General features: G+C 40.9%; 1 protein-coding gene across 1 annotated transcript in view; it reads left to right on the top strand.

Annotated features, from left to right (window-relative positions):
• Positions 1–25,993, top strand: part of wdpcp (WD repeat containing planar cell polarity effector) — a 211,348-nt gene that overhangs the window by 40,694 nt on the left and 144,661 nt on the right. Inside the window, exons 3-4 of the mRNA XM_072911888.1 lie at positions 13,510–13,592; positions 22,464–22,604. Coding sequence (XP_072767989.1) covers positions 22,544–22,604 — 61 coding nt within the window. The 5' untranslated portion in view covers positions 13,510–13,592; positions 22,464–22,543. The remainder of the gene's footprint in view (positions 1–13,509; positions 13,593–22,463; positions 22,605–25,993) is intronic.

Genomic DNA, 25,993 nt, shown 5'->3' with positions numbered 1-25,993 from the left:
ACCCCCAGGGTACCATTTGAGAACCACTGCTTTACAGCATGGTACACCTTGCACAGCTCCGCAGCAGTTATCTTGTCATCCAGGGGCGACGAAACTTCATGAAAAAATGTCCTCATTGAAGAGGTACCTGCCGCATGTTTATTACTTTTATGTTTATCCGTACCCGCATGCCGTTCAATTGCAGCTTTCCCCTGACTACTTACGCACATCGACAAAGTGTGCAGAAGCCATGGAATGAGTCTCGACTGCTTTTCGTTATAAATTCGTGCTCTTTTATCCATTCAGAATTAAACGAGGTCTTGCGTTTTGGCATGATGCTAACTTTCTGTCAATGTTATGCCGCAGCAGCACATGGACCCTTGTTTACTTTTTTAACCAATGATAAGCAGATTTGTATCCGACACAGCTCTTAGCCAATCATTTGATACGTTACTGCGTTGGGGGCATTTTTTACGGTCTTTGATTGACAGGAAACAGAGTGGACCGACACCAGCAGATGACATGGCACCCCAAACCATCACTGATGGTGGAAACTTTACACTAGACTTCAGGCAACGTGGATCCTGTGCCTCTCCTGTCTTCCTCCAGACTCTGGGACCTCGATTTCCAAAGGAAATGCAAAATTTGCATGGTTGGGTGATGGTTTGGGGTGCCATGTCATCTGCTGGTGTCGGTCCACTCTGTTTCCTGAGATCCAGGGTCAACGCAGCCGTCTACCAGCAAGTTTTAGAGCACTTCATGCTTCCTGCTGCTGACCTGCTCTATGGAGATGGAGATTTCAAGTTCCAACAGGACTTGGCGCCTGCACACAGCGCAAAATCTACCCGTGCCTGGTTTACGGACCATGGTATTTCTGTTCTAAATTGGCCTGCCAACTCCCCTGACCTTAGCCCCATAGAAAATCTGTGGGGTATTGTGAAAAGGAAGATGCAGAATGCCAGACCCAAAAACGCAGAAGAGTTGAAGGCCACTATCAGAGCAACCTGGGCTCTCATAACACCTGAGCAGTGCCAGAAACTCATCGACTCCATGCCACGCCGCATTAACGCAGTAATTGAGGCAAAAGGAGCTCCAACCAAGTATTGAGTATTGTACATGCTCATATTTTTCATTTTCATACTTTTCAGTTGGCCAACATTTCTAAAAATCCCTTTTTTGTATTAGCCTTTAGTAATATTCTAATTTTGTGACACACGGAATTTTGGATTTTCATTTGTTGCCACTTCAAATCATCAAAATTAAATGAAATAAACATTTGAATGCATCAGTCTGTGTGCAATGAATAAATATAATGTACAAGTTACACCTTTTGAATGCAATTACTGAAATAAATCAAGTTTTTCAAAATATTCTAATTTACTGGCTTTTACCTGTATGTATGTATGTATGTATGTATATATATATATATATATATGTATATATATTATATATATATATATATATATATATATATATGTATATATATTATATATTTTATATATATATATATATATATATATATATATATATATATATATATATATATATATATATATATATATATATATATATATATATATGTATGTATGTATGTGTGTATATATCATGCATACACACATACATTAAATACAACATAGTCTTGTCTTCAAAATGTGCTTTTTTTTGTGCTAAAATAGGGACTTTTGTCGAGGCTAAAACCAATTCTGCATGTCTAAATTTTTCCTATGGGGAACTTTGTTTCACTATACAAACTTTTCAATTTAGGAAACCATGTTCAAGAACCAATTAAGTTTATGCATCCAGGTTGCACAGTAGTAGGCGGTTTACATTTTTGTTTGTCAACCTTTTGACCTGGTAGTCTAAGCGAGTGTCTAACTTCTAAAGGGGGAAAAAACCTCAGTTTTGACATCTGAACTTTTTACCCCTGTATGCCCCCCGAACCTAGAATGCTATTCCCAGTGAGTGAGTCGTTTCCGTCGCACATACCCTAAACACACACACACGTATGCGGAGTGGCGACTTGCCCAGAGGCCAGCTTCCCCCTGCCGCTGATTGACACGTCTTGTAAAAGACACAGACGTGCACATGCATACAGAGTGACTGTACCTGTCACCTCTCCTTAGCCGTATTACCTTCACCTCATTTTGTTCCACCTGTCCATCGCCTCTTTTCTTCTCCCCCGCCCACAGCTGAATGGTCCTCCCTCGGGACTCTGCGCGCTCTTTGAGTGAATGAAAAGGCTCTGGGCCCGCTGCCTGGCGCCACTTTGCCCACCCTCCACTCTACTTCACAGTGGGGAAGATACACTGTAGCACGACCTGTAAACGTACACGCCGCCGCCAGGCCTCGTAGTCGTGACATCCCCTCCCCTGGTTCTTTGTCTCTGTTCTCAAACAGGTCGAGTTTTGAAGTGCCTCAGGTCCTCAGCTAGTGAAGAGGAGAGAACTTGATGAGAACTGGCCTTGTTCGCCACCTTTAGAGGATATTGTATTTATTACGTACTGTTGAGCTGAGCTACAACTAAAGGCAAAGAAAATACCATATTTTCCGGACTATAGAGCACACCTGTATACAAGCCGCACCCACTAAGTTTTAGAGAAAAATAGATTTTTCCATGTATTAGCCGCACCGGACTATAAGTCACAGATATATCTGTTGTGAAGTGAGTTATTTACACATAAATATTTTGTAAATGTTCATTTACATGCCATAATTGTTTCCAAACGGTGCCTGTAATACGGCAGTAAAACGGCTGATCAAACCAAACAGAAGTCATCGTCATGGACCCGCTAGCAGCGGAAACTACCGTATTTTTCGGACTATAAGTCACAGTTTTTTTTCATAGTTTGGCCGGGGGTGCGACTTATACTCAGGAGCGACTTATGTGTGAAATTATTATCACATTACCGTAAAATATCAAATAATATTATTTAGCTCATTCACGTAAGAGACTAGACGTATAAGATTTCATGGGATTTAGCGATTAGGAGTGACAGATTGTTTGGTAAACGTAGAGCATGTTCTATATGTTATAGTTATTTGAATGACTCTTACCATAATATGTTACGTTAACATACTATTTATTTATTTTAAGTTGCCTTTCAAATGTCTATTCTTGATGTTGGGTTTTATCAAATAAATTTCCCCCAAAAATGCGACTTACAGTGGGGCAAAAAAGTATTTAGTCAGCCACCGATTGTGCAAGTTCTCCCACCTAAAATGATGACAGAGGTCTGTAATTTTCATCATAGGTACACTTCAACTGTGCGAGACAGAATGTGGAAAAAAAATCCAGGAATTCACATTGTATGAATTTTAAATAATTTATTTGTATATTATAGTGGAAAATAAGTATTTGGTCACTTCAAACAAGGAAGATCTCTGGCTCTCACAGACCTGTAACTTCTTCTTTAAGAAGCTCTTCTGTCCTCCACTCGTTACCTGTATTAATGGCTCCTGTTTGAACTTGTTATCTGTATAAAAGACACCTGTCCACAGCCTCAAACAGTCAGACTCCAAACTCCACTATGGCCAAGACCAAAGAGCTGTCGAAGGACACTAGGAAAAGAATTGTAGACCTGCACCAGACTGTGAAGAGTGAATCTACAATAGACAAGCAGCTTGGTGTAAAAAAAATCAACTGTGGGAGCAATTATCAGAAAATGGAAGACATACAAGACCACTGATAATCTCCCTCGATCTGGGGCTCCACGCAAGATCTCATCCCGTGGGGTCAAAATGATCATGAGAACGGTGTGCAAAAATCCCAGAACCACACGGGGAACCTGGTGAATGACCTGCAGAGAGCTGGGACCAAAGTAACAAAGGTTACCATCAGTAACACACTACGCCGACAGGGAATCAAATCCTGCAGTGCCAGACGTGTCCCCCTGCTTAAGCCAGTGCATGTCCAGGCCCGTCGGAAGTTTGCCAGAGAGCACATGGATGATACAGCAGAGGATTGGGAGAATGTCATGTGGTCAGATGAAACCAAAATAGAACTTTTTGGTATAAACTCAACTCGTCGTGTTTGGAGGAAGAAGAATACTGAGTTGCATCCCAAGAACACCATACCTACTGTGAAGCATGAGGGTGGAAACATCATGCTTTGGGGCTGTTTTTCTGCAAAGGGGACAGGCCGACTGATCCGTGTTAAGGAAAGAATGAACGGGGCCGTGTATCGAGAGATTTTGAGCCAAAACCTCCTTCCATCAGTGAGAGCTTTGAAGATGAAACGTGGCTGGGTCTTCCAGCATGACAATGATCCCAAACACACCGCCCAGGCAACGAAGGAGTGGCTCCGTAAGAAGCATTTGAAAGTCCTGGAGTGGCCTAGCCAGTCTCCAGACCTCAACCCCATAGAAAATCTGTGGAGGGAGTTGAAAGTCCGTGTTGCTCGGCGACAGCCCCAAAACATCACTGCTCTCGAGAAGATCTGCATGGAGGAATAGGTCAAAATACCAGCTACTGTGTGTGCAAACCTGGTAAAGACCTATAGTAATCGTTTGACCTCTGTTATTGCCAACAAAGGTTATATTACAAAGTATTGAGTTGAATTTTTGTTATTGACCAAATACTTATTTTCCACCATAATTTACAAATGAATTCTTTAAAAATCCTACAATGTGAATTCCTGGATTTTTTTTCACATTCTGTCTCTCACAGTTGAAGTGTACCTATGATGAAAATTACAGACCTCTGTCATCATTTTAGGTGGGAGAACTTGCACAATCGGTGGCTGACTAAATACTTTTTTGCCCCACTGTATATATGTTTTTTTCCTTCTTTATTATGCATTCTCGGCCAGTGCGACTTATACTCCGGAGCGACTTATACTCCGAAAAATACGGTACCTCTCCAATCAGCTAAACATACTCAATAACTCCACGGTGACGTTCTGGTGAATTTACGAAACTGAAACAATATAAAAAGAATGCCATTGTAAGTTAATAATACTAACACAGACATTGTGTTCGCATATTAGCCAATGTTAACAACACTAGTTTGTATACATTAAGATGGCACATACATATATGCATGAAAACACTCCTACAGACATCACACATGGGAAAGTGCAGTAAATAGGAATTGTTTTAGTTATTTTGTAAACGTACAAACGTTGCTTGGAGTGATGAATGAATGATCTTTTCTAACAGAAATGCTATAGACAGTTTTACTTCCGGTTTAAGGCTTTAAAACAGAAAGTACATTTTCAGCACGCAACACTTGCAGTAAGCAAACTCGTCCAAAACATGGCACTACATCACAAACAATAAAACACAATTTTAGCGTCAGCTTGGGTGTAGTGAAAACTATTGATCGGAAAACATTATGGTTGCTAGCAAAGAAAAAAACATTAATGAGCTGCACCGTTTTATAAGCCGCAGGGCTCAAAGTGTAGGAAAAAAAGTAGCGACTTAAATCCGGCATTTACGGTAGATTTGTGTGTATTGAATGGATGTCATGAACAAAGCAAAGCATGAACCTTAAAGGGGACCTATTATGCAAAACCATTTTCTTACCTTTTTGTGTACTTGGGATCTGCATAAGTCCCGGAATTTTTAAATCAAACCGTGGAGGCATTGCAGAGATAATTAATAAACAATTTTGCTTTCCTTCATACTTCCTCTAAACGAGCCGTTTGGAATTTGCTCAGTCATGTGAGGTTTATTATCCATATAAAAGTCCAGGCTATAGCCAATAAACTTGTTCTTTTTCCTCTATCCTCTTCCTGTGGGGCAGACTGGCTCGTACATGCACATGCATCCTCCGCTGTTGCCATTTCTAATACAAAGTAGCGTATATTTCTAACTTATCTGTCCATAGACTCCATATTGACGCGATAAAAACTACAACATGGATGACGGGGAGAAGACGAAGTGGAGGCACGTAAATAAGACTGCCCACAAAACGGCACATCCTGAAGAGACGGTCAGAAAGCGGCTTAAAGATAGTCTGTAAAACATAATCTATGCAGCATTTTGACCAAATAATCACCATTTCATGTTATGTAGACCACAAAGAAGTGTATTAAATGTAGAAAAAATCATAATATTAATGAAATGAACTCAGAATTTAAAGGGGAACTGCACTTTTTTGGGAATTTTGCCTATCGTTTACAATCATTATGAAAGAAATGGATGGATTTAAAAAAAAATGCATTCTAAATATTAAATCAAGTCTATCAAAAGTCTACTTACAATGGAGCCTACGGTAGCCATTCAATTCTGCCTATAATGAACCTAAAAAAACATCTAAACACATCCATTAGGGTTTTATATACATGATGTAAGTATATATGCACGTTTATAATAACATTGTCATGTCTGTGATCATGTTTTTGTTTGGCTATGTTCTGTTTTGGTCTTTGGACACTTGATTCCTGCTTTTTCACTCTCTTGTTTTGTTTCCATAGTTACCCATTAGTTTCACCTGTTGCTCATTTGGACACAAGCACCTGTGTTAATCATGTCACTACTATTTAAGCCTGTCACTTTCAGTTGGTCGTCCTGGCGACATTACCTCTGTTACGTCTACTACCCATGATACTCATGTCTATCATAGTTCATGCTGTTCGTTCTGCTCACAGTAAGTGTTATTTATTTCATGTCCATAGTTTTACCTTTGTGCTAGTTTTTTGTTTCATAGTCATTTCCGCCTTGTGCGTGCCTTTTGTTTGTACCTTTTTATAGTTATTATTAAAACATGTCCTTACCTTCACGCCATGTCCGTTCCAATTTCTTTGCATCTCGGGAAAACAAACCCCGCCAAAGTCCATGTCGTGACAAACATTTAATATTTACGCAATTTGGTCATTTTAAGCATAGGCGGCGCATTCATTTAAAAAACGCATCATGACGTTAGCTTTTTTTTTTTTTTTTCCTTCATCACCGATTATTATTCACTGCAGACTTCATGAGAGCCAACAGACCATACTTGCCAACCTTGAGACCTCCGATTTTGGGGGGTGGCGGGGGGCGTGGTTGGGGGCGTGGTTAAGAGGGGAGGAGTATATTTACAGCTAGAATTCCCCAAGTCAAGTATTTCATATATATATATATATATATATATATATATATATATATATATATATAAGAAATACGTGACTACTTGACTTTCAGTGAATTCTAGCTATATATATATATATATTTATTTTATTATATATATATATATATATATATATATATATATATATATATATATATATATATATATATATATATATAAAAGAAATACTTGAATTTCAGTGTTCATTTATTTACACATATATACACACACATAACACTCATCTACTCATTGTTGAGTTAAGGGTTGAATTGTCCATCCTTGTTCTATTCTCTGTCACTATTTTTCTAACCATGCTGAACACCCTCTCTGATGATGCATTCTGCTTCGTCTCCTTGTTGTGTGCGCAGTTGTGCACTGCACTCTCTAAAAGCCCTAGATGTTAATGTCACATATGCATGTACAGTAGATGGCAGTATTGTCCTGTTTAAGAGTGTCACAACATTGCTGTTTACGGCAGACAAACTGCTCTACGGTAGACGAAAAAGTGACTGCTGTTGTTGTGTGTTGTTGCCGTGCTGGGAGGACGTTAATGAAACTGCCTAACAATAAACCTGGAGGGGGCGTGGCCTCCAGCTCCGCCTGAATTTCGGGAGATTTTCGGGAGAAAATTTGTCCCGGGAGGTTTTCGGTAGAGGCGCTGAATTTCGGGAGTCTCCCGGAAAATCCGGGAGGGTTGGCAAGTATGCAACAGACATAATAAAACATCACTTACTGTACAATGTCTGCTGTCATTAGGATGCCGACTGCCAGGATGTTCATATATTCTCATTTAAATGAAAAATGAGTCATAATCCTCGCGAAGAAAAGTGGCGCTTTTTGTGTCGTTCTCGCCAGTTCCAGGTCTGGAAATGGTTGTCAGAGAGCCTTAGTCTCCATTTGCTTGGTTGATTTTGGGTTTTGAAGACCGAACGTATTGTATGTGTGAGCGTGTGTCAGTCCCTTGGCAACATGCTTTTGACACAATTCTCTGTGCCAGCTGCCATCTTCTGTGTTTGTGTGCGAAATACCTGTGAAGAAGAATTCCACAGATGTCAAACTGACTTAAGAAGTGTTCCTTTTTTCATTCTAGGCTCATCTCTCGCCGCGCTCAGCACCCCGAAAGGTAATCGGCAAATATGATCGCCTTCACAAATTATTCATTCATTCCGTTAAAACCCATTTAACTTATCTGTTGCATCTCTTGTCTTAATTTCCACCGGTTGGCGGTGCTTAAAAAGCGAGATAACCTCTTGGCATCGTAGCTAAGTCATGTGCTTCTTTACTTTCAACTTCATTTTTGCTGCAGTTTAGCAGGCCAGGTGGTGCAATCCCCATTATGTGTACACAGCACATACACAAAATTGAACCTTCAATACTGTGGACTAAGGGTGTCCTGAGAGCCGATATTGATATTGGATCCTGGTCCAATATCAGCAAAAAATAAATATCAGATTATATCAGCTCTCATTTAAAATCTCTGATATAAGCACTCCGATACAAGCAAACCTGCAGCGTGTTTACTAGTGTGTGACAACATGTGCGATACAAGCAGTCCTGCAGCGTGTTTACTAGTGTGTGATAACATGTGCGATACAAGCAGTCCTGCAGCGTGTTTACTAGTGTGTGATAACATGTGCGATACAAGCAGTCCTGCAGCGTGTTTACTAGTGTGTGATAACATGTGCGATACAAGCAGTCCTGCAGCGTGTTTACTAGTGTGTGATAACATGTGCGATACAGGCAGTCCTGCAGCGTGTTTACTAGTGCAAAGCTGAACAGTCAGTTAACATCTAAATGTCCTCCAATAAAAACACTGTCATGTCTGTGTAATCATGTTTTGTCTTAGTCATGTTTTGTTTAGTTATTGGACTCTTTAGTTTCTGGCTTTTCACTCCCTTGTCTTGTTTCCATGATTACCCATTAGTTTCACCTGTTCCACGTTTGGACTCATTGTGCACTCTTGTTTATCACTATAGCAACCCATTAGTTTTCACCTGTCACGTCACGCACCTGTTTCACGTTTTGAGTCACGCACCTGTTTTCGTTAATCATGTCTGTAGTATTTAAGTTCATTGTTTTTCAGTTTGTCTTTCTGGTGACATCTCCACATTTATGCTTCTGCACATTTCTGACTCTTTTTTTCATGTCCATCGTTCACGCTGCTCCTTTTTGTCCATGCCAAGTAAGTTTTGTTTATTATTGCCACAGTTAGTGTTTTTTGTTGTTCATAGTTTTTGCCTTTGTGCAAGTGTTTGGTTTCATAGTGTGTTCTCCGCCATTGTGCGCGCCTTTTGTTTACTTCCTTGTTTTGTATTTATAGTGTTTAAATAAAAATGTACCTGCATTCCCGTCTCGCCCGAGCCAACTTTCCGTTGCCTTCGAGAAAAACTAAACCCCAGGACCAAGTCATGACAAACACAATGTCGGTCTTTTATTTTAGTCAAGTCATTTGCAAAAGGTAAACATGCTAGGCTATAGGCTACTCAGAGCTAGCAGCTACACAACAGCTAAGCACACAATAGCACACAAGCTCCACATACGTAATAATCATTGGAACAATATTGCTGTCTAAAACAGCACATTTGTCAACATAAACAAGTATCAAATGAATATAGTTGTGTACTACTTACACATACAAGGTCTCCAAGGCAGAGAAGCGTATTAGAAAGTACTCAGTAACAGAAGTGTCCGCATCATTCAACTTACTGTACCATGAGCTTATTAACGTCGTGAATTATTGTGGCCACTAGGTGTCACCAAACACACGTACCACTCCACTTCAATTTATGGACAGTGTAGGGGCATTCCAGGCGGTAATAATTAGGGATGTATTGATATCAAAATCTCATAATACGATTGTGGAAGTCGCCTAAGTTAAGTTAAGTTAAAATACCAATGATTGTCACACACACACTAGGTGTGGGGAAATTTGTCCTCTGCATTTGACCCATCCCCTTGTTCACCCCCTGGGAGGTGAGGGGAGCAGTGGGCAGCAGCGGTGCCGCGCCCGGGAATCATATTTGGTGATTTAACCCCCAATTCCAACCATTGATGCTGAGTGCCAAGCAGGGAGGTAATGGGTCCCATTTGTATAGTCTTTGGTATGACTCGGCCGGGGTTTGAACTCACAACCTACCGATCTCAGGGCGGACACTCTAACCACTAGGCCACTGAGTAGGCTTACTACCAGTTCCACTATTACACACGGCACAAGAGCCAAGCTTGCAGTTTTTAACAATGGTTTAATTTCCATAGAATTTTCATACTCTTTACTCTCCAGCAGGACGTGACTTTTCAGCCACATCCGTATCCTCTCTTCCTCCTGCCCTCGGCCGCTTACTGTTAAAGACAACAGATGATTAGATTAACACGTACCACCTGTGAAATCGAATCACCTGCCAGCTGTGTCTCGCCGTCAACACATGCCCCGACCCAATTCGATGGTGCTCGTCCTCAGCACCATAGACAGCAGCGGTGACCTTTGCTACTGCAGGCGCGCTGGCCACACCTCCCTCCACAACAATGTTATCACAATATTAAGGCTGCGGTATGATATTATTGTGGTATATGTATTAAAAAAAAAAAAGACATGAAAATGTCATAGTGTATAAAATGAAGTGGCAGGAATGTTTAGGATAAACACACTTACTGTAATTAATGTAATAACGCAAACATAGTGCTCAAATGTTTTAATCATATTTATTACAACAAACATGTATTTCTAAGTGCAAATAATTATGCGGGAACATCTACTGTGTCTCTCAACTATTACTTTGAGAAGCAGTGTCCTCTGCAGTGGACATTTTTTATATCTGTGCAGTTTCTCAAAAAAGGTAACTAACTTTTTAACTTTTAATAATGTAAAAAAACACCCAAATTGATGTTCAGCTCCGCTGGCTTCATCTTTTCCGGGTGATGGTAGCTTTGGCGTGCAGCAGGTGCGCCTTGACAGTCTACTTTGGCTTGGAACGATCGAGACGAAGGCGGCACACTTCACTTCCTGCTTCTTTTTTCTCTCCCCTTTACGGTGCTCCACGCCCCCAACATTGCGTCAAAAAACGACACATGCCTAGTTTTTGTTTGATACCGTCATGGCATTATTGTGACCATTTTGAAACTGCAATAATGCGGTATCTAAAATGCATCCCTGGTAATAATAAGTAGGTTTGTGTTTTTTATACATACCAATGTTAATAGAAGTATGTAGGATTTGTGCTGTTATTGTATTGGATTAAAAAAGGTATTGGCCAATAATTAAAGTGACTGATACCAACTTTTAGGCGCATGCATCGAGAGCGCTTTGTTTGTTGTTAGCAAATAATACCAATTTTGCAAGCTGAAGTTATCATTGAATGTTGCTGTTAGGTGCTTTTCTTCTCAATGTGTCATTTAAATAGTCCAATATTTTTTGAACCAAGGAGGACTCTGAAGTTAGCTAGAAATTAGAGATGTCTGATAATGGCTTTTTTGCCGATATTCCGATATTGTCCAACTCTTAATTACCGATTCCGATATCAACCGATACCGATATATACAGTCGTGGAATTAACACATTATTATGCCTAATTTTGTTATGATGCCCCGCTGGATGCATTAAACAATGTAACAAGGTTTTCCAAAATAAATCAACTCAAGTTATGGAAAAAAGTGCCAACATGACACTGCCATATTTATTATTGAAGTCACAAAGTGCTTTTTTTTTTTTAACATGCCTCAAAACAGCAGTTTGGAATTTGGGACATGCTCTCCCTGAGATAATCCTAATACCCACTACAACTATGGGATACTATACTTTGACTTTCACAAAGTGCATTATTATTTTTTTTTTTAAACATGCCTGAAAACAACAGCTACAAAAACAATGAAGGCACACAGCTTCAGTCCAGAGTATACTAGAGCAGGGGTAGGGAACCTATGGCTATAGAGCCAGATGTGGCTCTTTTGATGACTGCATCTGGCTCTCAGATAAATCTTAGCTGACATTGCTTAACACGATAAGTAATGAATAATTCAGCTGGTAATCACAGTGTAAAACATTACGTTCAAAATATAAAACATTCTCATGCATTTTAATCCATCCATCCGTTTTCTACCACACCTGTTCAAGAAGTCGCATTAATGGTAAGAAGTATTTTATTTATTATTGGTTAGCTTCAGAATAACAATGTTATTAAAAAAGAATAAGAGACTTATTGTACTCAAAAAAATGTTGGTCTTACTTAAAAATGCATGCATCTAGTTGTATTCAGTGTTAAAAAATATTATATGGCTTTCACGGAAATACATTTTAAAATATTTGGCTTTCATGGCTCTCTCAGCCAAAATGGTTCCCGACCACTGTACTAGAGTAATAAAGTAAACAATAACATTGTCCTCCTTTAGTAGACTGCCTGGCATACTGTATAACAGGGAATTATAAACTGGGCTCACATCCTCCGCTTGTATTCATCGTTTATCTCCTTATGATTCTTGAAGAGGTGGGAGATCTAATTGCTCGTATTAAAGGAAGACGTCTTGGTTCCTCCTCGCATAACCAACTTTTTGCATTAATTGCAAATTGCCAGTTTTTTATCTGGTCCCAAACCATAGACATGGTGTCGTTAGTCAGTCATCGAGCGAGCTGGCTTGTTAGCCACGGCTACAGCACCGGCAACAACACACTCTTGTTGTTGTTGTTATGCTGCGCTCGCGGCGGTTTGATGAGGTCATTAAGCGTCGCCAGTAAACCTCTCATACTGTAGTCGTCAACTTCTGTGTTGTGTGTGGGAGAGGGGAGAGGGGAGGGGCTGCTGACACTTGAGACGCAACTGCTCTGTACTGCTCCCTACGTCCGTGTTTTACCGGATATGTACCGCTCCGTACAGTGGCGTTTTAAAAAGTCATTAATTTTACTTTTTAAAACCGATACCGATAATTTCCAATATTACATTTTAAAGCATTTATCTGACATCTCTACTAGAAATCATAGAAAGTTCAAGACTGTTAGAATATTGTAGCAAATATACATTTAAACACGCTGTGTACAGTTTTAAACTCCAACTGACCTGTCACCCTGACTTCTAACAGGACCCTCCTTGTGAAAACATCATGAAACTTGTTATGGCTGTTCCTCATCACTGCACAGGACTGTACAAGTGTTGACTCTGTGTCGCGTAAATATAAAATTAATATTATGATAATTACACATCCTGTAGTTTTAATCAGTCCCACAAATTCCGACGGCTCCACTTCGGCGCCTCCCGATGGCCTTGCTCTGCCAAGCCACCTGGACTATTATTCCTTTAAATTCGCCCCTAGCTCCGCGAGGACTCGTCTGGCCATGAACGTGATTCCCTGGACCAAATTCACTTTTTCTTGTCTCGCGGACTGTAAGAACAAAGAATTATTTATCAAGGCCCATTCCTCCTGGGCTAAATTGCTGATTGAAACCAGTGCTGTAATTTTCACTTGTGACCTTTGTTGAATAAATGTTAAATCTTTCAGAAGGACCTGGCCTCGTTGACGGTTTAAAGAAGGCGGGTCGGGTCTAACAACGTGGACTTCTAAAGCCAGCTACTGCATCTACAGTAAGTGCTTCAGTGTTTCCACTCATTGTGTTATTTGACTGTTAAAATTTGTGAAAAGTCAAAAAATGTCTATTGTTTCATTTGATACCTTCTCAAATATTGACTTGACTTTATTGTCTGTGACTTTGCCACACAAACATTGCACCTATGTGACCACCCAGAGGGGACGAGACACGGTTGTTGTTTCTTTTGAAAGACGAGTCTCATGCCCCACCCCACCCACCCTTTCTTTTTGATGTTGAAGCAGCTTCTTCACAATGTAAAGACAGTGTACACAAGCCCCACCCCTTTCACTTGCACAGTACACCCCCCACAGAGCTGTGCGGGGAGGAGAGGGGAGGTGGGGGGGCAGGTAGACCTCAGAAATCTGAATGGCAGCAGTCCAATTGTTGTAGTGTATGTATGCACTGTGTTTGTCTGGGAAATGTTCCCAAACAACCATGAAAAACTTCTAATATTTCTATCTGTTGTCTCCCTTTGGGAACCTTTCTGTCGACATACACACCAAGTACCGTATTTTTCGGACTATAAGTCGCAGTTTTTTTTCATAGTTTGGCCGGGCTCCAGTGGGACTTATATATGTTTTTTTCCTTCTTTATTATGCATTTTCGGCAGGTGCGACTTATACTCCGGTGCGACTTGTAATCCGAAAAATACGGTAATGGTCTGGAAAATACGGTAGTTTGAAATTGCACCGCATCTTAGTCTTTACAAAATATTTGTTTTCATAAAGTGGGTTCTTTTTGGAAAAAGATATGAATTGGACTTGAAAAAAAAAACCTAACAGATAAAAATGAGCTATTGTAGATCATTCTGGCATATTTACTGGGATGCTTTTGCTTATATATTGATTAATTTGCATTGTCCTAAACAAATGAAATTATTTAATTTAGAGTGTCCTTGGGGCATACTTGCCAACCTTGAGACCTCCGATTTTGGGGGGTGCGGGGGGGGGGGTCGTGGTCGGGTGCCTGGTTAAGAGGGGAGGAGTATATTTACAGCTAGAATTCACCAAGTCAAGTATTTCATATATATATATATATATATATATATATATATATATATATATAACAAATACTTGACTTTCAGTGAATTCTAGCTATATATATATATATATATATATATATATACACACACACAATTATACATACATACATATATATATATATATATATATATATATATATATATATATATATATATATATATATATATATATATATGAGAAATACTTGACTTTCAGTGTTCATTTATTTACACATACACACACATAACACTCATCTACTCATTGTTGAGTTAAGGGTTGAATTGTCCATCCTTGTTCTATTCTCTGTCACTATTTTTCTCTAAAAGCTGTAGATGTTATTGTCATATATGCATGCACCGTAGATGGCAGTATTGTCCTGTTTGAGAGTGTCACAACATTGCTGTTTACGGCAGACGAACTGCTTTACGGTAGACGAAAACGTGACTGCTGTTGTTGTGTGTTGTTACCGTGCTGGGAAGACGTTAATGAAACTGCCTAACAATAAACCCACATAAGAAACCAAGAACTCGCCCTCGATCATTCTACAGTTATAACGTGATTGGGCAGGCACGCTGTTTATATTGTGGGAAAGCGGACGTGAAAACAGGCTGTCGACACGTCACTCAGGTCCGCCTGAATTTCGGGAGAAAATTTGTCCTGGGAGGTTTTCGGGAGAGGCACTGAATTTTGGGAGTCTCCCGTAAAATCCGGGAGGGTTGGCAAGTAGGCCTTGGGGAGACAAAACTTCTCTGAACAAAAATGTAACATATCATTGCATCCAAATAAATAAACTCCCAACATTTGCGATCGATAAAGTACAAACTTAAATCCTCTGTCTTGAATAAAATACTTGTGTAAATAAAAATAAAGCTTTGAGACGTCTCTTTAGTTTAATCGATTACTTGTTGCAGCCCTAGCTGGAATAATTTCGTTGTGGTGTTGTCTTTTTTTCTAAACAAATTTTGCAGCGTGCAGTCATTTGTCCCATGCCTGTTGCCGCAAATCAGAACCACTACCAACACTATTATTGTGTTTTGGAACAAATGTCTTGCTCATGTTTGTGTTAGCATTAGTCATGTGCATCTCCGCTAAGAAAATAAGGGGGAGGGTGCAAACTACAAAAATTTGGCCTTAGCAAGAGAATAACATAGCTTTTTATTTTTACAAAAATTGTCTGCAACAAAAAAACTAGAATTTATTGATAAAATCGATTTATTGCCCAGGCCTAATTTATAGTATTAGGAGTGGCCAGTATCAAGCAGCTTTATCTACCTCTGCATGCATGCGCAGTGTTGGTGTTGCAGCTTTACAAAGACAATACTTATTGTTAGCACACAACAATAAACAACTGCAAAACAAACCTTGTATGAACCTTTGGTATTGTTCTTATCCAAAACAAACACACCCTTCTGTCTTTTTTTTAAAGGGGAACATTATCACCAGACCTATGTAAGCGTCAATATATACCTTGATGTTGCAGAAAAAAGACCATATATTTTTTTAACCGATTTCCGAACTCTAAATGGGTGAATTTTGGTGAATTAAACGCCTTTCTATTATTCACAACGTGACGTCACATCGGGAAGCAATCCGCCATTTTCTCAAACACTGAGTCAAATCAGCTCTGTTATTTTCCGTTTTTTCGACTGTTTTCCGTACCTTGGAGACATCATGCCTCGTCGGTGTGTTGTCGGAGGGTGTAACAACACGAACAGGGACGGATTCAAGTTGCACCAGTGGCCCAAAGATGCGAAAGTGGCAAGAAATTGGACGTTTGTTCCGCACACTTTACCGACGAAAGCTATGCTACGACAGAGATGGCAAGAATGTGTGGATATCCTGCGACACTCAAAGCACATGCATTTCCAACGATAAAGTCAAAGAAATCTGCCGCCAGACCCCCATTGAATCTGCCGGAGTGTGTGAGCAATTCAGGGACAATGGACCTCGGTAGCACGGCAAGCAATGGCGGCAGTTTGTTCCCGCAGACGAGCGAGCTAAACCCCCTGGATGTCTTGGCTCACACCGTCCCTTATGCCACCGAAGATGATCAAGAGAAGAATATCGACCTTAGCTTCCCTGGCCTGCTGACATCAACTCCAAAACTGGACAGATCAGCGGATGAGGGTATGTCTACAGAATATATTAATTAATGAAAATTGGGCTGTCTGCACTCTCAAAGTGCATGTTGTTGCCAAATGTATTTCATATGCTGTAAACCTAGTTCATAGTTGTTAGTTTCCTTTAATGCCAAACAAACACATACCAATCGTTGGTTAGAAGGCGATTGCCGAATTCGTCCTCGCTTTCTCCCGTGTCGCTGGCTGTCGTGTCGTTTTCGTCGGTTTCGCTTGCATACGGTTCAAACCGATATGGCTCAATAGCTTCAGTTTCTTCTTCAATTTCGTTTTCGCTACCTGCCTCCACACTACAACCATCCGTTTCAATACATTCGTAATCTGTTGAATCGCTTAAGCTGCTGAAATCCGAGTCTGAATCCGAGCTAATGTCGCTATACCTTGCTGTTCTATCCCCCATGTTTGTTTGTGTTGGCATCACTGTGTGACGTCACAGGAAAATGGACGGGTGTATATAACGATGGTTAAAATCAAGCACTTTGAAGCTTTTTTTAGGGATACTGCGTGATGGGTAATATTTTGAAAAAAACTTCGAAAAATATAATAAGCCACTGGGAACTGATTTTTAATGTTTTTAACCATTCTGAAATTGTGATAATGTTCCCTTTTAACCGCCTTGCAAGAACGAGGCCCCGCAAACTTTTACACTTACCTTGCATGCAACTAAAAAAAGCTATCTCAACGGAGTGCCCCCAAAGCAGCTCTTTAGCAGAGGACTGAAGAATCCTCTTATGTCAGTAAACTCGTTCTGCCGTGGCAGCCGTGCCTTGCTAGCTGCAGCGTTTCCATGGCACCTGTAACGTTATCTCGTCCTATTTTTGTTAGGATTTGTAGTTTTGGGGGTTGAGTGGCTAAAGGAGATATTCCTCCATCCCTGCACCGGGAGGAATATAAGCGACAGATAAGAACGACTCGACGGGAGAGAAAATAAGAAAGAGAGGACAGGGAGCTGGAGTGCTGACACAGCAATATGACTGCTTTACCTTTGACTCCATGTGCACCAGAATCTCATGGTCAATATGAACTCCCTCCAGCGTCATTTACTTTCCTATCCTGGAATATTCTGGCATCTGCCACTCCATCACATCTTCAAAAAGCCTTTATGCCTTTTGAGAAAGTAATGCCTCCGTAACTTTAGGTGTAAAACCCGAGTTCATCCTCCCACCCCTGCGCTAACCTAAGCCTTTTGATGGAGTTGACATAAGAAGAAGGGTGACCTGCGCCTGTTGTAGTTGTGTTTTCACGCACAGATGTGTGGAATGTTGCCTGCTTTGTGTGAAATGTCATCTCCCCAAGTGCGTGTCCATCAGTGCACGCTCGTGATGCGTGAACGTGAGCGTCGCCGCCTCCTGTGACCGGGTCCCAGTATTGACTTCACGTTTTCTGTTGTCTTGTCATGCCTTCACCTTGTTTTCAGTGTGTGCTCGCATACCTTCAGGTACCAGTTCACTACAATGGTACTCGCATACCTTCAGGTACCAGTTCACTACAATGGTACTCGCATACCTTCAGGTACCAGTTCACTACAATGGTACTCGCATACCTTCAGGTACCAGTTCACTACAATGATACTCGCATACCTGCAGGTACTAGTTCACTACAATGGTACTCGCATACCTTCAGGTACCAGTTCACTACAATGGTACTCGCATACCTTCAGGTACCAGTTCACTACAATAAACGAACTAGGGCTGGGCGATATGGCCTTTTATTAATATCTCGATATTTTTAGGACATGTCACGATACACCATATATATCTCCATATTTTGCCTTAGCCTTGAATGAACACTTGATGCATATAATTACAGCAGTATGATGATTCTATGTGTCTACATTAAAACATTCTTCTTCATACTGCATTAATATATGCTCATTTTAAACTTTTATGCAGAGAGGGAATTACAACTAAGTCAATTTACCAAAACTGTATTTATTAAACAGTTATTAAGCAGTGGCACAAACATTCATGTCATTTCCAAAACAGAAAGTGCAATATTGTCAGACATTTTAAAACAAGCTATTAGTGCACTTTTGTGCATGATGTCACTAAGATGACATATCAAAACAACACTAAATTAAAGTTCACTTTTTGTACAGAACGCCACTACAATAGTTTAAAACAAATAAAGTGCACTTTTGTGCATGATGTCACACAAGATATTTCAATAACTGTCAATTAAAAATGAGCTGCATAATAGGAAATCAAATAGTGTATGTCCTTCGCTATGTGGTAGGTAAGCAAGAATGGGAAATAATTCCACCTGAAAAGCTTGTTAAAGTGTTGTTAAAAGGAAAGGCCATGTAACACAGTGGTACAAATGCCCCTTTGCCAACTTTTTTGCATTGTGTTGCTGCCATTAAATTTTAAGTTAATGATAATTTGCAAAAAAAAAAATTACGTTTCTCAGTTCAAACATTAAATATCTTGTTTTTGCAGTCTATTCAATTGAATATAAGTTGAAAAGGATTTGCAAATCATTGTATTCTGTTTTAATTTACGATTTACACTACGTGCCAACTTCACTGGTTTTGGGTTTTGTATGAGCCGGTCTGCCCCACAACAAGAGGATAGAGGAAAAAGAAGGCGCTTAGTGACTACAGCGTCAGACTACAATGGCACACTTGTGCAAAGATCTTTGGGTAATACGTTACCTTACATCAAGCTATCCGCTGACGTCACAGTTGGGAAAAACATCAGAAATTGGGCAAATTCCAAATGGTTCGTTTGGAGGAAGTATGAAGAAATGCAAGATTGTTTTATTAATATCTCCGCCATGCCTCCATAGTTGTATTTCACATTTTCGAGACTTATGCAGATCCCAAATACACAAGAACAGGTACCAATAGGTAAGAAAAGTTGGTTTTGCGTTATACAGGAAAACCACCTGAAAAACACAATCGATCCCTGAGCCTACAATACGACCAGGACTAGGACTCCTCAACGATGGACGCTTTTGACCTTCTTTTTTTTTCAATAACACCTGGTGTCGAACTTTGAGATCGGCCCCAGTCCACAAAAACATTTCAACATCGCATACATGCACGCACCCGCCCCTCCCCCAATCAACGCCTTCACCACTGCTTAAAGGGGAACATTATCACAATTTCAGAAGGGTTAAGACCATTAAAAATCAGTTCCCAGTGGCTTATTTTATTTTTCGAAGTTTTTTTCAAAATTTTACCCATCACGCAATATCCCTAAAAAAAGCTTCAAAGTGCCTGATTTTAACCATCGTTATATACACCCGTCCATTTTCCTGTGACGTCACATAGTGATGCCAACACAAACAAACATGGCGCATAGAACAGCAAGCTATAGCGACATTAGCTCGGATTCAGACTCTGATTTCAGCGGCTTAAGCGATTCAACAGATTACGCATGTATTGAAACGGATGGTTGTAGTGTGAAGGCAGGTAGCGAAAACGAAATTGAAGAAGAAACTGAAGCTATTGAGCCATATCGGTTTGAACCATATGCAAGCGAAACCGACGAAAACGACACGACAGCCAGCGACACGGGAGAAAGCGAGGACGAATTCGGCTTCTAACCAACGATTGGTATGTGTTTGTTTGGCATTAAAGGAAACTAACAACTATGAACTAGGTTTACAGCATATGAAATACATTTGGCAACAACATGCACTTTGAGAGTGCAGACAGCCCAATTTTCATCAATTAATATATTCTGTAGACATACCCTCATCCGCTATCTTTTCCTGAAAGCTGATCTGTCCAGTTTTGGAGTTGATGTCAGCAGGCCAGGGAAGCTAGGGTCGATATTCTTCTCTTGATCATCTTCGGTGGCATAAGGGACGGTGTGAGCCAAGACATCCAGGGGGTTTAGCTCGCTCGTCTGCAGGAACAAACTGCCGCCATTGCTTGCCGTGCTACCGAGGTCCTTTGTCCCTGAATTGCTCACACACTCCGGCAGATTCAATGGGGGTCTGGCGGCAGATTTCTTTGACTTTATCGTTGGAAATGCATCTGCTTTGAGTGTCGCAGGATATCCACACATTCTTGCCATCTCTGTCGTAGCATAGCTTTCGTCGGTAAAGTGTGCGGAACAAACGTCCAATTTCTTGCCACTTTCGCATCTTTGGGCCACTGGTGCAACTTGAATCCGTCCCTGTTCGTGTTGTTACACCCTCCGACAACACACCGACGAGGCATGATGTCTCCAAGGTACGGAAAACAGTCGGAAAAACGGAAAATAACAGAGCTGATTTGACTCGGTGTTTGAGAAAATGGCGGATTGCTTCCCGATGTGACGTCACGTTGTGACGTCATTGCTCCGAGAGCGAATAATAGAAAGGCGTTTAATTCGCCAAAATTCACCCATTTAGAGTTCGGTAATCCATCCATACATCCATCCATCCATTTTCTACCGCTTATTCCCTTTTGGGGTCGCGGGGGGCGCTGGAGCCTATCTCAGCTACAATCGGGCGGAAGGCGGGGTACACCCTGGACAAGTCGCCACCTCATCGCAGGGCCAACACAGATAGACATACAACATTCACACTCACATCCACACACTAGGGCCAATTTAGTGTTGCCAATCAACCTATCCCCAGGTGCATGTCTTTGGAGGTGGGAGGAAGCCGGAGTACCCGGAGGGAACCCACGCAGTCACGGGGAGAACATGCAAACTCCACACAGAAAGATCCCGAGCCCGGGATTGAACCCAAGACTACTCAGGACCTTCGTATTGTGAGGCAGATGCACTAACCCCTCTGCCACCGTGAAGCCCAGTTCGGTAATCGGTTAAAAAAAATATATGGTCTTTTTTCTGCAACATCAAGTTATATATTGATATATGTATATATATATATTTATATATATTATAAATAGACGCTTACATAGGTCTGGTGATAATGTTCCCCTTTAATTCCTCTTCGGGGTTGTGGACGGCTGAGTAGCACTTTATAGCAGCAGCCGGCCTCCAGGGCCCCAAATCCCCCCCCTCTGTTGCGAGTTGTTGTGATTACATGTATCATGTTTATGTGTGCTATGCTATGTGAGGTTTTTTTCTTGGACTCAGTCTGGACCCCTCCCGAGGGTCCAGCCTTAGACTGATACTTTTTTTTACTCTTCCCCCTTTCCCAATGTCACCTTTTTCCCACCTTTTTTAAGGAGCGCCGTAAGTGGCTGATCCGTTGGCGGTCCCGTCTTGTCCCCCTTGTAACGTATGTCTGTTCTTAGTGGGACTGTGCCGAAAATGTAGATTCAGTTCTTATGTGTCTTGTACATATTAAAGAATGGACAATAATAAAGCATCTTGAATCTTGAATCTTGATCTTGACATCCTAAAGAAATGTTTACACCAGAAACGACACTAAACAGAATAGAATGGTGACCACTGAACAGGGTAGGGGTACAGGTATGCAAAACAGGCCAAACATGGCAAGGTGGGGCCTGAAAACTGTGTTGAACCCCAACACCACATCAAGGAACAATGCCCTTTAAACCAGGTCCATGTGATTAACAACGACCTGAAAAAAGCCACACCATTGGCTAAGACTCGACTCTCCGTCTGGTCCGATAAGATATGATGATGAGCAGGGTACAATCTAAGACGCATCACTCCATATTGCTGTCTCGTCATTACGTACCAAGTCATCATAAAACAAGTCGGTCACGTCCTCCCAATATGCCCACATACTTGACCTTTTCCACCTCTTGTCAATCTCTTGTGTTACCACATCCAGATACACATCTGCAGTTGTCCTGGGACGCTCCCGCTTTCACATCTTGGCCTCGGCAGAATCGGGTTACGCCCGTCCGTCAGATGGCGTTCTGCCTGGCTGAGCTGCACTTGTGGTCCACCAAGAGCTCACTCCACGTCAAAGGTACTTATCGCCAAGTCCAATCTGCCACTCACAGATTCTCCGCCTTCGTCTTGTCCCTCGCACTCGACGCCTCACTCTGTCTTTCGCTGTCATCGCTCACTTTGTTTTCGCGCCGTGGGCCCATCTCGCTTGCGTGGATTTCAACAATCGCACGTTCAGTCAACACCCCGTCGTCGGCTCGTTGTCACTTTCTTTGTCACTTAAAATTCCCGTGCAATCAGTGATCCTTGTGTTGTTTTTACAGTGATTAGTTGTAGTGAACGTCCTAATTGCTCAGCGTGGCCCATTCAGCTTGAGTGAGCCCAAACATTGTGAAGACCCCTCTCAAACAGACTCTTTTTTTAAAATATTTATTGCACTTCATTAAAATTCACTGTTTTGAATATCACAGGAATATTTATATCACCCTATACCAGGGGTCGGCAACCCAAAATGTTGAAAGAGCCATATTGGACCAAAAATACAAAAACAAATCTGTCTGGAGCCGCAAAAAATCAAAAGCCATATTACATACAGATAGTGTGTCATGAGATATAAATTGGATTAAGAGGACTTAAAGGAAACTAAATGACCTCAAATATACCCATACTTGCCAACCCTCCCGGATTTTCCGGAAGACTCCCGAAATTCAGCGCCTCTCCCGAAAACCTCCCGGGACACATTTTCTCCCGAAAATCTCCTGAAATTCAGGCGGACCTGGAGGCCACGCCCCCTCCAGCTCCATGCGGACCTGGAGGGTCCGCATGGAGCAATGTTGTTGTAATATATTGAGTTGGAGGCAATAAACAGGCGAGGGGATGAAGTAGTCTCTTTACTGTAGACTTCAGAACAGACTCACACACATGACGTCAGGTGCGCAACACCACGTAAATTGTTGGCCAACCAAAAAGTAACCCCAGTACGCTATAGCCAACATTCACCAGGAGATGGCAACAGACAAACATAGATCACTCAATTACATTCCAGTCTCTCCATGTTTTCTCACCATGGTAACATGTGATCCACATGCACTGTGCGCTGTCTCTGTCCCTCTTGATATATATATTTATTTATTTATTTATTTTATGATATATATATTTATTTATTTTAATATATATATATATATATATATATATATATATATATACTGTATATATATATATATATATATATATATACATATATATATATATATATATATATATATATATATATATACTGTATATTTATATGAAATACTTGACTTGGTGAATTCTAGCTGTAAATATACTCCTCCCCTCTTAGCCACGCCCCCAACCACGCCCAGCCCCACCCCGACCATGCCCCCCCACCCCCCCACCTCCCGAAATCGGAGGTCTCAAGGTTGGCAAGTATGAATATACCTACCGTACAAATGAGGCATAATGATGCAATATGTACATATAGCTAGCCTAAATAGCATGTTAGCATCGATTAGCTTGCAGTCATGCAGTGACCAAATATGTCTAATTCCACACAAGTCAATAACATCAACAAATCTCACCTTTGTGCATTCATGCACAACGTTAAAAGTTTGGTGGACGAAATGAGACGTAAAAAGAAGTGGCATAAAACACGTCCTAGAAAGTCGGAGAAAGTTATACATGTAAACAAACTACGGTGAGTTCAAGGACCGCCAAAATTAGTAGGACAAAACGGCGCTCGCCAAATACTCGAATCAGTGAAGCATGTTTAATACAAACAGTGTGCTTTATAATAATTAGGGAGGTTTGTGTCATGTTTGTCCTCCTACAGAAACCATGTTAACACAAAAATATTTTTTTTTCCCCCTCATCTTTTTCCATTTTTCATACATTTTTGAAAAAGCTCCAGAGAGCCACTAGGGCGGCGCTAAAGAGCCGCATGTGGCTCGAGAGCCGCGGGTTGCCGACCCCCGCCCTATACTCTACAGTAGACCCTTGCATTATTTTTACCCATTAGAAATAATCCAAAGTGGACACACGCCATTAAAATTAGGAGCTTCCCATTTTTTACTGGAAGTAACGTTTTCTTTCCCCAGGTTTTGCCCTCTATAAAAAAAAAAGCCTCACCAGCCACTACTTCAGTGATTTGGATTGGGCAACACCCGGGGGTAGGCTCGTGACAGTCGCGTGTTACGTGATTCAATCAAATCAACAAGGCGAGAAAGATGGATGAACAGAGAAGAGAATCTTGGCCAAAATCCCAACCCTGTGGAAATAAGGCCTTGTTTACACTGCACACCAAATCTGATTTTTTTTTAACCTCAAGTGACACGGATCCGAGTTTATTTTACCAATTTAAACGCTTGAACGACCTTTTTGCATCGGATTCATGCCACATCAGGAGGTAGTCCAAATCCGTTTGGAATCTGATCTTTTCAAATGTGACTTCAGTCTAAACCGAAATGCCACCTGAACACGACCCGAATGCGACTTTTTCGTCATCTTTGGACCAACTAAGTAAATACCTCGTAACAACATCCGGTTTGGGGGAACAAAATCTTTTTTCGGCGGCCAAATTTTCGGTATATGTGTGACAAATGAAAATATATTTTGAGTCCGAAGAAATAGCGATTGTTGATGGACCGGAATTGACGCTATGTCGTATTTGCATAAATGTTGCGTACATTGCGTAGGTTGCTTATGTAAGTGAGTTGAAAAATAAAGCTAATGTAGATCCTTGCTGATGTCAGTGTTGCCTCTGTTTAATAGCCATTAAAAGATTAGAACCCTCTCAAATATATTACACTATATATATTTAATCATACATATTTATTTCCACGTAAATAATCTCATATTTAAAGTGTGGCGACTTATATTTTATTTTGTAGTAGTAATATCAATCAATCAATCAATCGATGTTTATTTATATAGCCCTAAATCACAAGTGTCTCAAAGGACTGCACAAGCCACAACGACATCCGCGGTACAGAGCCCACATAAGGGCAAGGAAAAACTCACAACCCAGTGAGGTGTCGATGTGAATGACTATGAGATACCTTGGAGAGGACCGCATATGTGGGTGACCCTCTAGGGGAAACCGAATGCAATGAACGTCGAGTGGGTCTGACATAATATTGTGAAAGTCCAGTCCATAGTATATGTAACATAATAGTGAGAGTCCAGTCCATAGTGGGGCCAGCAGGAGACCATCTCTAGCGGAGGCTGGTCAGCAGTAAAGAATTTTATGTACACTAAAAGCTGCTGTGAACAATAACTTTGACACAATTTTCTGGTCTGTCCGAGGTTTTGTATATTTGACTTTGTGGGTTTTTTTGTCACCTTTTGAGCTTGCCGCTATCAGTCCATCTTCTCCGACAGTCAGAAACGCTCCGCTTCTCCGTTTTCTTGTTTTCTTTTCCTCCCGTCTTTCACAGTCTGCTGGACGTTAGAGGGAGATAGTGTCTTGTT

Source organism: Nerophis lumbriciformis, linkage group LG02 (assembly GCF_033978685.3).
Source record: "Nerophis lumbriciformis linkage group LG02, RoL_Nlum_v2.1, whole genome shotgun sequence".
NCBI classification, from domain to species: domain Eukaryota; kingdom Metazoa; phylum Chordata; class Actinopteri; order Syngnathiformes; family Syngnathidae; genus Nerophis; species Nerophis lumbriciformis.
The sequence above is the reverse complement of the archived record's forward strand: the minus strand, read 5'-3'. Positions and strand labels throughout refer to the sequence as shown.